Source organism: Lipophrys pholis, assembly GCF_963383615.2.
Source record: "Lipophrys pholis genome assembly, chromosome: 19".
NCBI lineage: Eukaryota > Metazoa > Chordata > Actinopteri > Blenniiformes > Blenniidae > Lipophrys > Lipophrys pholis.
Window position 1 is genome coordinate 5,339,158 of NC_137647.1, and position 17,180 is coordinate 5,356,337.

At 41.3% G+C, this 17,180-nt stretch overlaps 1 protein-coding gene across 1 annotated transcript; it reads right to left on the reverse strand.

The window, feature by feature from the left end:
- Positions 1–2,022: 2,022 nt before the first annotated feature.
- Positions 2,023–14,783, reverse strand: pdgfbb (platelet-derived growth factor beta polypeptide b). The gene is made up of 8 exons (XM_080487746.1): positions 14,191–14,783; positions 9,216–9,312; positions 8,372–8,428; positions 6,954–7,147; positions 6,673–6,861; positions 4,801–5,539; positions 4,549–4,715; positions 2,023–3,819 (listed from the first exon to the last, which is right to left on the reverse strand). The coding sequence occupies exons 1-7, from the start codon at positions 14,257–14,259 to the stop codon at positions 4,567–4,569; spliced, it is 1,494 nt and encodes a 497-aa protein (XP_080343872.1). The 5' UTR covers positions 14,260–14,783; the 3' UTR covers positions 2,023–3,819; positions 4,549–4,566.
- Between the last annotated feature and the right edge of the window lie 2,397 nt (positions 14,784–17,180).

Below are 17,180 nucleotides of genomic sequence, written 5' to 3' on the forward strand. Positions count from 1 at the left end.
AGTGAGCTGTTCGGACTTTTGTTCAGTTGATCTACATTTGAATCGGAGCATCATGGGTCATTATATAGTTCCGGTGGCTGTTTGCTGGTTAGGTAACCATGTTGTTGCAGCCCAACAAGCCGTGTCGTCCTTTAAGGTCAGTCGGTCAGCTGTGAACTGTCCTGTGTCTTAAGTCACAGTCATCGGTCTCTCAGAAACACCCCCGCCACTGCCTCGCTGCCTGTGGGTGTATTAAAGTGACTGTGTGTGTGTGTGTGTGTGTGTGTGTGTGTGTGTGTGTGTGTGTGTGTGTGTGTGTGTGTGTGTGTGTGTGTGTGTGTGTGTGTGTGTGTGTGTGTGTGTGTGTGTGTGTGTGTGTGTGTGTGTGTGTGTGTTTGTCACAATCAACAGGCCTGCATGCACATCTCCTCCCGGGTTTTGTTTGAAGTCTGCAGGGGGTGGGAAGCTGCACCCGCGAAAAGACAAGCATCCCACTCCGATGCTGAATTTAGAGAAGACCTGTTGTTTAAAAGTAGTACGCCGGTGTGAGGCTGCCCGTTGAGCAGCTGGAAGTAATGAATGAAGAACCGAACACTCACTGACTCCAGGGCCTCACATGCAGGGAGGTAATAAGAGGAAAGCTCTTTTCGAAGCATTACACGTGAGATCCAGTCGGGTGACTCATGCATATTGTGTCAAGAATAAAACCACCTTTATTACATGTAATCACAATAAATCTCAACGCATTTGCATTAATAATGAGTCAAAGTCATCCCTCACATGAAGAACCTCTTGGCCTGACTATTCACAAACACCGCTATGTACCTGGCTGCTGAGTTAAAGGGGAGTTTCTGCAGCAAAGAGTCAAGTGGGTCCTTGTGAAAAACCAACCACAAAGACAGTAGGTTGCCAGAGTTCACCAGCAGTGCATCAACCCTCCACATTCCCTGTGCTCCTCAATCTGTCAGGTCGAACGCAGCAAACACTCAGCGATTAGGTAAAACTGACAGAGTGGGAATTTAGTGAGACTATGTGATGAATGTGCACTGTATTAAAACACATGCAATTGTGTTGTTATAAGAGAGGATTCTTAAGGGTTAAGACCAAAAAAACACCCAGCATGTGGCTAAACGTCATTCCAAGACAGAAAAAAATAATAATAAATGATTTAAAAATATATAGAATGTGCATGCTTAGATCACAAAATGAGACATGTCAATCCTTTGTCCACTGCTTTAGACAAATACAATAACTGTGCGGGATTCGTCCATACAAACAGGTGGCTTCTCTGTTGGCCAACAAAAATACCTGAACACAGGCGTATCTCATGAAAAGGTTCATCCTTTCAAAACTGAAACAAGTACTTGAAATGTGCTATTTTCTGTGTGATGGAAGTTCCTTCAAAATAAATTGTGGTCAGAAATAGCCTTTCCCCTTGTATTCTCTGTGTTTTGAGATGCAAATCTACAAACTGGGTAAATGTGATCAGGTGACGCCAACACGTTAGTAAATCCATACGTAGCAAAACAGCCAGATGAGCTTCAGCCTCATTCTCACCCGTCAAACCTTCGTCGTTGTCCCTCATGTCTGACGGCAACATCAGATGATTCACGGAGTTCATGCACGAGTTTTGACTTCTTCAGCTGCTGTATAAACGGTGCACATAAATATGTATTTTTCCTCCCTTCATTTGAACCCAAATATCTGTATTTTTTAACCCTTAAATTTCTTAAAATGGACTTGTTACTTCTTTAAACTCTCCAATTATGATTCTGAAAGGATAAAACCAGACGGCTGCAAGTTACCAACAATCAAGGTGCTCAACTTAAACTTTATGTGGGATTGGGTTTGTTTTTCAAATACAGGCTCAAAGGTTGTGGTTATGATTAAAAGATATTTAATTAAATATAGTCTGTTTCATGATGTTCTCATACTTCTATATACAAAATCAAAGGAAAAAGAAATCTGGTTGTTGTTTCTGGATTATTATGCCATCCTTTTATTGGAACGCCACAGTCAAGATCAACTTGAATTCGACACCAATGATCTAGTTTGTTCAATAGTTGTGATTGTTTTTACAACAATTGAAGTTTTTAAAAGATATTCCAATTTTTTTTTTCGATGCACCTGTATATTATACATGTTGTCGAATTTACATTGTTGGGTGTTGGCATTTGTTAAAAAGACAAATTGGTCAAAAAGAAGAAAAAAAAAAAAAAGCAATAAAAACACAAACCAAAGTCGATTTAAGCACATAAGCTTCTTATACCCATATGAAAATAGCATTATGTGGCAATGTTATCACAAAACGTCTCCTTTTCCATCACATCTCGTCGTGAAACAAACAAAATTAAGTAACAGTTGTGAATCGACATAAAGAACATAAAAAACTTTTTTAAAAAAACAAGCCATGTTTTTCAATAACTTAAGATGTTTGGCAGGTTATGAATTATTCAAGACAAACTAGCGTCGGCAGAATGTTGTAACTTGATACTATTGGAGACAGAAAGAACACAAAAAACACTTTTTTGCACTCGTTTTGACAAATTTAAATTTCCAGTCAATTAAATCTAAATAAATGTGCTGTAGTTTAGTGAAACATACAGTTGGGGGCTTTTATATTAAAAAAAGCTTGTGAGTGTAAAAAGAATTAGTTTGTTTTTTGGTTTTTTTTTTTACCAAAGTCTGATTGGCGGAAGAGACTCTATCCCTCTATCAAAGAAAAACACAAACAAATATGTTATCAAGACACATGACATGTGTGGGCGTGGCACAAAACCCTCACAGACACACTTACAAAACAAACACACACACATGCACACACACACACACACACTTCTGACATACAGGCTGAACACCGCGTGATACCAGGAGGTAAAAGAAGGTTTTGATCTTTTGAAAAACACACGTTAAACCACCCAGTCGGTGCATCTGTTCGTGCTTCCTGGATCTCAGCAACATCTTGTTTGCAGTGTTTGTACAGAGAGTTAATCCACAGTAACAGTCGAGATAAATAAATAAGAAACATAGCACACAGTCTTTTTTTTTTTTTTTTTTTTTGGGATACCTGCCATGAGATTTAAAGTAGAAAATCCTTTTAAAAAAGAAAAAAAAAAAAAGAAAAAAGAAATTATGCTTTTGTATGTAATTCCAGTGTTTGCAATGAGTTAAATATAATTAAATATGGTTAAGAAAAACCATTGTTTTAATGAACTGATAAATGATATCAAATACAAATCCCCCTGTCGTTGCAGTCCATGGATGATTGTCTAGAATATTATCCAATTTGTGTTAATCTTTAATTTTTTTTTCCCCCACCAAAGGTTCTTCCTCATCCGATCTGACTGTGGTTGTCACAGATTCAGCAAACTACAAACTCATAAAGTCTTGCTTTTCTCCAACGTTTAAGTGCAGTTTCGCTCTGCTGATATCAAAATAAAAGGTTCCAATTTGAGTTTTGAAATTGCACGGTCCTCCACAGTCCTACAGCGGTGCAGCTTCAGTCCTCCGGCGCTGCGCACTCTGGCACAGTCGGTCAGTCTCCGGGCGCAACTTCTCTCTTTATACCATCATCCGTCGTAGAGGCAAGCGTTCTCGTGAAAAAAAATAAAGGTCCGCCTTGAATTCATATTCCTTTGTCTTTTCTCTTCCTCCTCCCTTACTCCATCCTTACTCCATCCAGGTGTAGTTACAGGTTCACCAGACAGTCATTAGTAGTGTTACTGAGGAGATCTCGCAGGACGAGCAGGTTACTGACAAATGAATAAATACTTATAGGAAGAGAATCGCTGGGCCGCACCTCTGGATAATCCCCACAATGCACCATGTTCACTTTGTGTCCTTGAGGGAGGAAATAAAGAGACTTAATACATGAAACTGCATAAAAACAGAGACATCGCAAAGAAACTTTCCCATAATTCAGTTCAAAACTTATTGTAAGCCTGGTTTATTTTTAGATTACATGCTAGGAAATCAACATTACATATATATAATTACAATATGATCAGTAGTAGTCAGTATTGACTCAATAATCACATGTCATAACAATCACAGTGAAGAGATCGGGTGTCAAACAGAAGGCTCGTGGGCCAAAACCAAGCAAGAGGCTCAGATCCAGACGCCAAACCATGCAATCAAATTTCAAAAAAAAAATAAAATAATGTTTTTTTGTTCTTTTTTACAGTTTTCTTAAGAGTATCAGACAAAACCCAAGACTGAGACTCAAAGCCATGCTGTCAGGGCGAGTTTCTTAAAAAAATATGCATGCAAAAGGATGCAAGATGCAACAGTTAAAGGTGTTTGTTTTTTTGCTGTTGTTTTTTTTGGACACTTTTACACCAGAAAGTATCATTAAAATGGACTTTCTGTTGAGATTGTAGTAACTTTTGGTGCTAATTGCAAAACATTTAGCAAAAACATAACCCTTTTTCAAAACGATTTACTCAACAACCCTGACTTAAATACATTTAAGTCTATCTGTTTTGAATCAACAGTTACCTTTTGTTTTTTTAATGTACCTGTATGTGGATTGAACGTTCACTTCAACGCTGTAACGCCATATAAACTCACCTGGGTTTCTTCGTCGCTCTACATGAGCATCGCTCTCATTGCTGCCTTGCTGATCCGTTTGCGGTGCTTCCTCATCCTCCGCCGCGTTTGTTTCGGACGAGCTGGAGGTTTGGGGCCCGCTGGAGCCGACGGCTGACGCGGCGTGCTTTTTGTTGATGTTGTTGTTTCTGGAACGTTTTCATCAACACAGTTTTAACATGTCGTGGAAATGTAGAAATCAATGAGTTTTACCTCGAGGTATTTCTGCATTACCTGGTCTCTGTGTCGTCGTTCGATGATGATGTTTGCCATGCAGGTGATGTTGGCTCTCTACCTCCTCCTCCCTCTGCCTCTCCTCCTCCTCTCGTTTCATCTGCTCCTGTCTCAGCAGCTCCTTCTCTTGGTCCAGCCTCTTGTGAAGAAGTAGAAGCTCTTTTTTTTCCTCCTCCAGTTTCGCCTCCTCGATCTGTAATATCCTCTCCTCCGGAGTCTCGTTCTCTCTCCGCCTCGCCTGCCCCGGAGGATCCGGGTTTGGCTCCTTCGTGGGTCTGAACCTGGCGCCGAGCTTCTCGGTAGGACCGAACTGGACAGGAGGATTTGGCGTGACGTGCTGAGAGACGCCACTCGTATGTGATATGTGTGTCTGTGCGTCTTCATTTCTCCCGTGAACTTCACCTCCGGTGCTGTTGAGCAGTGACCCAGCAGCATCGTCCACCGACTTTACCCCAGTTCCAACATGATCCACTGAGGAAACTTCTTTCCTCTCCACATTGTCCCGTCCCTCAGTTGTCCCTGGAGAACTGGTGGAGTTGTGAGCCCAGTGTGGAGCGAAGAGCCCAGCGTCTTCGGACAGAGACGTGCCGTCCTCAGTGAGACTGTAACCCTCTTCCAGCTGGGTGAAGGTGTCTCCTCTGGGGCTCCAGTGCTGCTCCAGGAGGTCTTCCAGGTGGATCCTCTGGTTGTGCTTCAGCTCATCCCACTGATGGAGCTCGTCTTTGGAGTGCACTTTGACCTTGATGGTGATATAAAACAACATGCACTTCAGCTTGGTCCGGAAATAAAAATCACACAAACAAGGTAGATAGGTAAAGATTACTACATGTTTTTTGATCTACCCCATCTGTACTGTGAAAATAATCTGCAAAGAAAATAGTGAACAATCATTAAAGACTTTAAATAAAAGCTGATATGGCTTTTTTTTAAAGAATTGTCCTGACAGTGAATGACGACCAGTACCAAGCCAGCAATACCACTCTAGATAACGGTGATAAATGTTAGTGATTACAACTTTTATTTTCTATACAAAAAAATAGTTTTACTGATGAAAATCACAACTTTGATGTCATTTCTCATCTTTGCTGGGCAAGAGATTTGAATAAGATGGATGCTACAAATACAGTCTACAAGAACTCGAATAAAAGTTTGTGTCATTTAATTTTTTCAAATAATTAAATGACAGAGTAGGGGTCTGCAACCTGTGGCTCTTTAGGCCCTCTGTAGCAGCACCTTGAAGCTTTCATTAAATTGTGTGCAAATAAATATTTACAAACATTTTCAAAAGGACTCTTAACTGTAGACTAAAATAAGGCTTTAAAAAATACCTAAAACGGGGAGAATTAGCTAAAACCACAAGAAATCGAAAACTGCTAAAAACATTTAGAAAGAAAAAACAAAACTACAAAGCATGATGACTAATAAAGAGCCAAAAAGCTCAAATGTCAAAACATTTTGAAAAAAGGCTGAAAAAATTGTGATTGAAATTTCAAAAATGCAACATCAGACAAATTTTTAAGGTAAATGTGTTTTGCGAGTCCAATTAAATTTGATTTGGTGAAAAGTGAGAAAAAGAGCTCTTTTGGTCATAAAGGCTGCAGACACCGATCCTTTAGTTGCTATTTCTTGTGCTACTGTTGTTATACTGCCTTTGCATTGTGCATTGTTTTATTTAACCGCTGATCTTCAGACCGCTGCCATTTAAACACACTGTGAGAGTTTGTTTTCAGTGTCACCACAAACAAAGCAATGCTAGATTTTTCACTTTCGGTCACAGTTTTCATCCAGACTAAAAACGCAGCGCTAATAGTTAAAGTAGGCGCATGCTGCGCAGCACTGAGGGAGGTTCAAGTCTGCGAAACGTCCTTTCACCTGCCCCTGTGAATGTCCTTGGCTGTGCGTCTGGTTCCGATGCAGGTGGTTGTGTTGTCTGCGAGAGGACTTTTTCTTCGGCGCCGGAGCTCGAGGAGCAGGCTGACATCTGCACTCCACGTGATCCACCACCGACACCACCGCTTTGGCATAGGTGGGCCTTTTGCTGATGTACTCGATCTTCATGACCTGCAGGGAGGTGGAGAGCACGGCGAGGGTCACGACGAGCCAATGGAAGACGCGAGCGACGCGTATGTGACAGCGTGTACACCGTCGTTCACCTGCAAGTATCTCGTGTGCGTGACCACCGGGACACACTGCAAACTTTTGGTGTTGCAGCAGCCGGAGCAGCGCTGCACCTCGACGCACGGCGGCCACAGTAAGAAGTTGGCGTTGCTGCGATCCAGCATGGCCCTGGTGACCTCCACCACCTCCGTGCGAACTTTACACAGAGCCTGCTGGGCTGGCTGGGCATCTGAAGGATGACATGTGACCAACGATATGTATTAATGGAAGAACCAGCATGAGAACGATGTATTCAGGGTGCCACACGCTTCTAAAGACGAATGCTTTCACTTCCAGAGGCCAAAACTGTCCAAAACCAAAATTCAATCAGTGTAAAAATGAGGGAGAAAGAGATATTACCTGCAGTTTTTTGATAAAAGTATTGAATTCTTTTATCTGTCTGTGGGTGGACTTACTGTTTTAGTCAAATTAGCATCACACTAATGCAAAAGATAAAGCGTTAACAACCAGCTAAGCTATTGCAGTCAAGGTGAGACCATTAATACTGATAAATCTGAAGCTATTCCTTGTGAGAAGGGTGAGTTAAGGTTGAATTTTTAAAAGGATTTGTAATAAAGTACATTAAATGTGGAAGGGATTTTGCACTTCCTCATACTTTTGGACACTAAAAAAAAAAACCCACTTGTCTGTGTTTATAGGTTTGGAGGCACCACCTGAACCAGCCTTAAGCCAAGACATCTCATCTCATCTACACCTGTTTGCACAATTATCTAAGTGACAGGAAAACACAAGTTTCTCTTTCAAATAAGGACATATACTTGCACTTCTTGGATTAAGTGTATGAATTTTGTATTGCACATGCACATGAAGTATTCAACTCTTATTCACACCAGTAAAAGTTTACTCTCCAGTCTCCTTTTTTTTTTAACAATTGGCGAATAAGGACATGCACAAGTTGTTCAGTATGCTCCACACTAAAATCAATGTTGGGCCATTAGCGCCTCCTAATTGAAGCCCAAAACCAGCAAAGTCACCCTGACTGCAGTAGATGGATGTCTCATAATTCAGACGTCTGCTTTATCATCACGAGCAACAAAAAAAAAAAAAAAAAAAGGTTAATGGGTAGGATTTTACGACGTCACAAAAACCATCCCCGTCACATTAATCAAGTCTCGGGAGAGCTGACCGAACCCCCCCGGTCCTCCGCTAATGAGGATGGAGTGCTTCTGCAAAGATGAAGAAAATCAGGAATTCTGCACGTCGGCACGAAACTGTTGAATTCATTCCTTTTTTAGTTTTTTTTTAAAAGTTCGGATGAACTGCGTGAAGGAAATAACAGGGGTGTCTTGTGATGTATGACAAAGCGTGTGTGTGTGTGTGTGTGTGTGTGTGTGTGTGTGTGTGTGTGTGTGTGTGTGTGTGTGTGTGTGTGTGTGAGTGTGTGTGCACTAACCAAGGCTCCTCGGGAGTCTGTGACCTCCATTGGCTGCAGAAGTCCCCTCTTCCTCATCTGAGACAAAACAATAAACACACACACGTCATCTGACTTATGTGAACACACCGAAAACATAAAGTGTGTGTGTGTGGTGTGTGTGTGTGTGTGTGTGTGTGTGTGTGTGTGTGTGTGTGTGGCATGGAGTTCTGTTTAATGTACTTAAACACTTCCCAGTGCCCTCTGCTCTGCACTTAATGAGATAAAACAGGAGCTCAAGCGCTCGCATGTGGGCGTGTTAAAGTTTGCATGCAGAGGGAGAGATAATGCCACAGAGGGAGGGAGGGAGGGAGGGAGGGAGGGGGATAATTCAGCTTATTTTAGGCAGATTTTACACTTTCATCTTTCATTATAACTCGAAAATGTAATGGTGTAGTGGTTAGCACGGAATTTGTGGTGAATTAGTAACTTGAAATTGCCCGGAGACGTGAGTCAGTGTGTGGCTGCCTGTTTCTCTGTGTCTCCCCGACTCCATGACTATTAAAAGGGTTGAAGTGGAACATGTATGAATGTTTTGAATATTCACAATTTAAGTGTCTTAAATCAACAACAACAAAACAAAAATCTAAAGTGCACAGCATTATCTTCTTCATCACCACAACCTCGACAACTGTACAGCGTCTTCTTCCTATTTATGGAGAATGTTTTGAAATGTACCTTTGGGTAATTAGTGTTGTTTTTTTTAAACAAACTGGTAATGTGTACTGTATTGAATGGAAATCACACAAACTCAACATATAAAGGTAACAGACCATTACCATTCATAGCAGCATTCAGAGTAGTCGGAGTAAGTTTTGTTCTTTACCTACGGAGTCAGTGAGCAGCAGCAGCTGGAGGTCCTCTATCGAGGAGATGGGGCTGTTTCTAACCAGCTCCATCAGGGCTGCAGGCAGAGCGTCCCCCTGAAACACACAAATACATCTGCAGTTACAGAGGAGCGCCCAGGATACAATATTATTCTATATTTGAACACCATGACAAGAGAGCTGGAAAAGATCATGACTCATTTGAGCTTTTTTTTTTTTTTTAAAGCAGAGCAGATTTATAAGAATAACTGTTTGAGGTTTTCCCACTGCAGGAGCACAATAACAGTGTATGAGTTAAATACTAAACAAGCGTGATGTTACCAATTACTAATGCATGACCTTCTGCAGCAGCCTTTCAACAAGTGCTACCTGCAATCATGTCTTCCTCTAAATATTGATTTATAACTTGATGAAAAAACAAAAAAGTGATTTCATATGGAAATATTTTTTTAAATGTCTGATATATTTGCATATTTCTCTACTTTCTACGATCCTATATGTACTGATTTTTTAAAATAACTTTTATCTACATTAAGTGTCACTTTCCCTGCCAGCACAACAGATTTGACCACATTTCAACAGTATCAAAGTGAGAAGCAAGCAGCAGCCCCACTTTGTGATGCTCTGCAATGAGTGTGGGTTTAACCCCCCACACGCCCTTAATGGGTAGAAAGACAGCGATGGGGGGGGATGGGGGGGGGAGGGGGGCGGGGGGGATTGACCAGAGCAGACACACAATGGCCACTAAGAGCAGGGTGAATGACTATTGGCGTTGTGTCTTCTCATCTGCTAACATTTAGGGGTCAAAGGAGCAAGGAAGGAGTCAGGAAGTGGGGGAAGGAGTGATACAGAGAGGATGAGAGGAGGGAGGTGCATTTGGAAGGAAAAAAGAAGAAATAATAGATGGTTTAAAGAGGGGTTAAAATGGACAAGGATCAGACGTGGGTCGAGGCACTTCCTCACGAAGAGGTTCGTCATCCATTGAAATGATCTCACCAGAACAACTGAAATGTTTAAAATGGCAACTCATAGGTATCCCAACTATCTGCATCCTTTCATTCATGTTCCTTAGACTAGAATGAATCCCAGAAGCAGGCAGGTTCTGCCCGAAGGAAGCAGCATGTGCTTTCTCACTGCCGCTGAAATTCCCCCATTGTTAAGTTTTCTTTATATTATTACTCCTGCATCTCTGCCACGGAGCTGCCGACGGCCCCGAGGAGTCATCAGGACGGTTTCCCGCCTTCGCCGGCGGAGCAAACCTGCCCGGTTTGTCTAATTGTCTCTGATGTTAATTATAGGATGTGTCTTTTGTTCACAATGGAGCCTGCTGTCATGATAATTTGTGCCTTGGCAGGAAATACTAAATAAACACTTCAGTTCTGATAAATAAAACAGACGCAAACTGGGCCGACAGATGCAAACACATAATGATGTGGGTATTCTTTATGTAATATATCTAGATAATTACTATTTTAAATCAACTTTAACAAGAGCATAATATCTGTGTAGGATCATATTTATTTCTTCATCCAGCTGCATCTAGAAAAGCTAGTCTGTCTGAATCACAGGTTTTTTCCTGATGCGGCTTTTTGCTCTTAACAGCTGTCAGAACAGACTGTAAAACTCCTCCACTGGTCATTTAATACACTTTCTTAAAAAAACTAAAAATAAAAAAACACGTATGACTAACTGTGAATTTGAACTATCATACATTGTTTTTAATGGCCTGAAAGCAAACAAAATAAACATTTTCAATCATGCCACCATTGATCACCTCATGCCCCCCCCCCCCCACCACCAGAGACCCAGCAGTCCCATTGAGCAATGCCAGGTACAGGCAGCGGCTGCAGCAAAGCAGAGAAGGAACATCTAATCGTACATAATTAAGGGGTCGAGTTTGCTGCCGGCAGCCGCAGCACATGTGCGAGGCTTCACATGCAGTCCCCGGTAGTGTGCCTGCACGTGCACGACGCAGGAATGTGCAAACAATTGTGAGTTTAATTAATTCCACTGTCATTTTTTTTAACGGCTTGATTTGGAAAGACGCCTGATGCAGTTCGGGGGATAATTATGACTTTAAGTTGGCTCAGCATGAGATTCCTCCTTGGTGGTCTTTGGCTGAATGTATACGCTCATTATAACATGACATTTTTGAGGCATTTTCTATAGAAGACGACTGAAGACTAGATGTTGATTAAACCATTTCTTTTGAAAAAAAAAAAAAAGGACATCATGTCTGTGATTTTCCAGCTGCTTTGCTTTAATCTCTAAACATGGGGAATTCCTGCTTGTATACCTCAAAGCTCCTGTAACTTTCTCCCCTCTGAAACACCTTGACTGTCAAACCTGAGTTTTCTTTCACATGTGGAGCCTACAGCAGCTGTGAAATGACAAGGCAGCATGATGACAGGATTTTAAAGTCATTCATCACGGCAAAGTTTGAGTGAAGATCTGCTTTATGTGGGGCAGTCATAGTACTGGCAGACTATGGATGGCACAAACTGCAAACGATTTAGTGAATGAAAGTCTGAGTGAAGCCTTCTTATGTTTTATGTACAGTCATTAAGAGTGTATCACTTTAAGAAACAGTCTGCATTTTGTTGTCTTCCCTCATTGTTTTTACTTCAAACTGTCCAGAAGTGGTTCAGGCTCCACTGGCCTCAGTCGAAGCGGCATTGTGTTGCTTTTCCACTTGTTTAAACCTCCACTTCCCACGATTGACTGTGTTTTTAACCCATTTTACTTTTAGAAGTCACTGATATGAATCGTCTGGCTCTGAGACACTGATTCAAATCTGCGTCGAAGCAGAAAATACTGATAAAATGTGACTTTATATCCGTCAAAAAGAGGAGAGTTTGTCAAAAGATGATCAAAACGTTGTGCAGGTCAAGTCTCACTTGACCTCGAGAAGGCCTTGCGTGAGGTTAGCCTTCCTGTTTGACCTCAGGAGATCACCAAACTTCATCCATCTGCCGTGCATTCACATATCTTTACTCACATTCACGGTTTCAAGAAAATGTCATTGTATAATACAAAGTTGTTAAAATCGAGGTGAGAACATCACTGACAGCGTCTGACTGTAATTACTGGAACACTGATAGACTCCAGAGCAACAGCCCCTGAACGCTGTGCAGCACGGTGTAACTGCATGATCTTGTCCTGGGTGACCGACTCATGGCTGCACTCAACATCTGGACCAGTATTCATGAATGCATCGCTTAACCACGTGGAGCGCACAGCTGTGGAGGAGCCGTCCATGGCAGCTCACCGTTTCCTGGCACATCACCCACGGATGGACGAGCTCTGCATGTGTCTGCCCCCGGGCTTTCACTTAAAATGTCAGTTAATGTCAGGAATAACTATTTTCTTTTTTTTATGTAAAAGCTTCCAAAATGAAAGGATGAAAACTGCATATGATGCTTTGCATTAGCAAGTCTTGGTCTGGTGCATCCGGTCGAGTGGAGGTGTTCGCCCACTATTCAACTTTATAGAACATATTATAACTGAATATTTTTAAAAAAATCATGGACTAATAGGGTGTTTCTTTAATGATGTCAAGAAGCGATTCACAACAAATTTGTGTGAAGAAAATATTTCAGCTTGGACCTAATTATGTTTGTAATTTCACATTTCGTAACACAGATACCACTGGTGTAAAGAAACATGCCGGCCGAGTTTCTTCAGTCACGTCCCATAGTTTCAGGATTTTGTTAATACATGCTCCTATAGATTAACAATGGAACGATAAACTGCAGTGACAATTATATATTGTCTATTTCCAATTGTTTAAAGCTTTATTTGATACGGTAAGTCCCTTTGAGAACAAAGATCTCTCTCTCAAAGGAGGCCTGGCCAGGTTTACCATACAGAAGAATGTGGCTTTGGTACAATGGTACATAAAATAAGAGTTTTACTACCTGTTCCTTGGTAATCTGATACCTTAAATGGACAGTAGTTACATGTGCATATGTTGTAGATCAGGGGTGTCAAACATCAGGCTTGTGGGCCAAAACCAGCCTGCTGGAAGCGCCAAGCTGGGCCACTAAACTGCCAAGCAAATTATGAAAAATTTCAAACATAAACTCTTTTACAATTTCTTAAGAGTAGCAGAGACAACATGAGACTGAGACCCGAGCTGAGATATCAGTGATGCTGCCATGAAAGCAAGCTGGCTCATTGCAGAAATGCAAAGTAAAAACATGCATAATGTAACAGCTATAGGAGGTTTTTTGGACATTTCACTGTATTTTGCACTAGAAAGTATCATTAAAATGGACTTTATGTTGAGCGTGTCATCATTTTCAGTAGTAATTCTTTGGTTTTGTTAAAATATAGATATTTTCATTATGTATACACTGAACAACAACAGAGTAAAAAACCCTTTATTTCATGGTTATTATGGCACTATTTTACACATTCAAGATGAAATTGGGCTGTTTTTGACCACAGAACTAAAATGAGTTTGACACCCCTGTAAATGAAAAGTCACTGGTGTTACGTCTTTATGTTGCATGAGTCCAGATAACAGTGTTCTTTCTCTTTCCCTGAATTTACACCAGGTGTGACTTTCCAAGCCAGAAGCCAAAAAGTTAGATGACTTTGTTATTTTTCATAACGTTTTTGTGCTTTTGACTTCTTTAATGACATGTATGTTGCACATGTTTTATAGCATTTAGACCGTGTATTACTTTATTCTGACTAAAAGGCTGAACACTGTGATATAGTTACTCTTTTTTTAATCAAGAAAACACTCAAAGAATTACTAGAACTCCTCAGCTACTATACAAATCTATCATCAAGATAACCAATATGTTTATACGAACTTATTTAAGAACCAATTAAGCCTGGAGCCCTTCAAGTCTGAGACTTGATCCTTGGTCCACCTGCCAATGCTGGAGTGGCATTTCCAATGCAATGGTGCCATGAGCGCAGTCAAACTGTGGATCGGCGTCACCACCTGATCGATAACCTCACCTCGGCTCCGCCAAACCGCAGAAACGTCGCCAGCAACGCGAGGAGCAGCAGCTGTACCCACGAGCTCATCTTGCTGCCCAGCCTCGAGCCTCTTCGACGGACCGGGCATTTATGGAAGCGCGAGGGAGCCTCTCTCCTCAGCACTGCGCGCGTCCTCGGCGCAAGAGAGAGAGAGAGGGACGCGCTTCTTCTGCACCAAACTTCAAATAAGTCTGGGTTGGAGCAAATAATCCCGGGGTGATGATAAACTCCCAAAGTTTAAGTTTGTCTATTAATTCAAATAAAGATTAAAAAAAATTGATATATCCAAGTGACACATGAGAAAAGTAGAAATTATTCCAAAGCGTCTCCAAAAAATGTGTCAAATAAAAGAAATCAAAGGCTAAAATGAACAATCAACTTCTTTTTTTTTTTCTCCACTTATTTGTGTTCCTCTTCATTAACCGTGATGAGGCTGAAGGTCTGAGGCAGTAACGGTGCAGTTTGTGGCTCCTCTCCTTCCAGTCTTATCTCGGTGCAGAGCGCAGCGCGGCTCGGTGCGCCTCAGCCCTCTGAGCCCTGGACCTGCCTGATTACACAGCAGCAGCAGCAGTGGCGAGGGGAAGAGCATATTACCAAGAGTCTGTAGCTCAACCCCACAGTCTCTCTCTCTCTCTCTCTCTCTCTCTCTCTCTCTCTCTCTCTCTCTCTCTCTCTCCCGCCCCCTGCCTGAAGAATGGGTGATCATCTGTACAAAGACGCGACATTAGTCCATGAAACAGTCGCCTCCAGGCAGTCACACTCAGCAATGTTTCCTCTGTCGTGAATCATTTATGCAGATATTTATGAGGCCGGCCAATTGTTGCTGGTATTTCTTCTTCTTTTTTTGCCTGTTGAGACATTCTGATGTAGAAAGTTGCCATAAACATCAAAATCACCACTGTCATGACTCACTTGGAAGTTTCTTTTTTGTACTTTTCTAAATCCAAATGTATTATCTTCTAATAGCCCAGTTCAGCCTTGTTGTTTGCACTGCGAACAATTAATTCTGCCTGATGATATCCAAAAACTCAAACCACTGTTATAGAGGCCTTTCCATGTGGAATTTGCATGTTCTCCCCATACAGGGATCTTCTCAAAGTAACTGGTTTTCTCCCACAAAGCATGAAACAAAAAAATGCATTTGAACTTCATTTGAGACTCTAATTTGTGTGTAGGTGTGTATATGTTTCTCTCTTTGCACTGTGACGGACAGACGGCCTGTCCAGGGAGAACTGTGTCTTCACCCAGAGTCAGCTGCAGGATCGGTTCCAGTTGGAAGAATGGGCCGATGCATGGCGAGACTTTTTCAGCATATAATGTACTTTCCTTTGACGCAGCTGCATTTCTGAGGAAAAATTCAGTTTTCAATTCACATATTCCACTTTATATTGCAACTCTGCAATGCTTATCTACATTTTGAAAACCCCTCAGATTCATATTCTTCAGCAAGTTAATAAAAAAACTTGAGTATGCAACACCATTTGTTATAAAGTTTTACAGGAATTGCTAGTGATTTTTGGCATTTTGTCTTTAAATTTGTCAACAAAAAAAAATAAACAGTCAAATGTCACATTTCCTCTTTAGTGTGTCTGTTTTATTGTATTCATGATAACATAACAGAATTCCAATCCGACTAAGTTCGGAAGTGGATCAAGTCTTTGGCGTCCTTCACAGAGATCTATTGGTGGACCCATCCAAAAATTGCTCCTGAGAAATATTTCCGTTTATAGTTGTACCCAACAATGATATCTTAGATGGACAAATCAAGAGGGGCACTCCTGTTGCCAACAGCGGGCAACTTAAAATAGCTGTTTATGACTATAAAAGCCTTAAAATAGATGTGAAAAGGTGTTTTATTACTTTTAATTCGTGGAGCTTATGCTAAACAAATGAGGCTTTACACTATGTTAACATCTTTGAATAGCAGATAAGCCTATATTGAGCCAATTGTATAACAGATATTTTACCATAGAGGTCAGAGGGATTGTTGCCATGCCAACTGACTCCTCTTATTACCTCAGCATCACCATCAGCCGGGCTATCAGGAAACAAAAGGTGTTTCTAAATATCACGGGGGTTATTCTCAGAGGCCTGACCTTTTTGATGGGCCACTCATGTTTAGGGAACATTTTTTGAACAATGCCTGACGGTGACTCTGCATGTTCAAACAACACAGGCCTGAAAATAGTACATCAGCCAGCCAAGAATGCAGATTTCAAAAGTCGTATAATCTTATGCGACCAGTGAGGGAGAGAATAAGAAGGTTTTTATAATATAGAGAGAAAGAAAATCCATATGCTTTTTTTAAAATGAGAAAACATTCATTCAGTGTGGCTACAAAGAATGTGCCGACGGTTAGCAGAGTCTTTTCTCTCAGTTCAATCAGGTCCGGTGAATAATAGGATGCCATTGTTTTTCTAACAAGAGTCGATGGAGGAAACAGCATGAGCTACGGAGCTATATTTACACTCCGTTTCATATTCACACGTTTGGCCATGGCCTCTTGCAGTACGAGGTAACAATTGTGACTTAAACGCCGGACCGGCGCAGCATTAAGGACACTGAGGGAAGCTGCGGCGGCATATGGAAAAACGATCGTATGGCATGTCAAAGGATGTGAACACTGACCTCATTCATTCATACAGTCCTGTTCCAACTAAGAAAAGGAGTGTTGTGCTTGAAATTCAGGCATCGCACCTTTTTTGGGCTTCAATACATAAGGTTAATCAAATGACCGTGCTGATCCCAATCACTACTAATACTACAATCACAGTCACCTTAAGGCAAAAAAAAAAAAGGTTCATTGTTGTCATTAATATTTCACAGGGATTGCCTCCTAAAAAGAAAGCTCGAAGATGTGGCGTGTTTAGTCTCTAAAGTAGAAAGGGAAGGAGGAGGAGGAGGAGGAGGAGGAGGAGGAGGAGGAGGAGGAGGGGGAAGCAGGTTCTTGACTTGAGGTAGGGATTTTC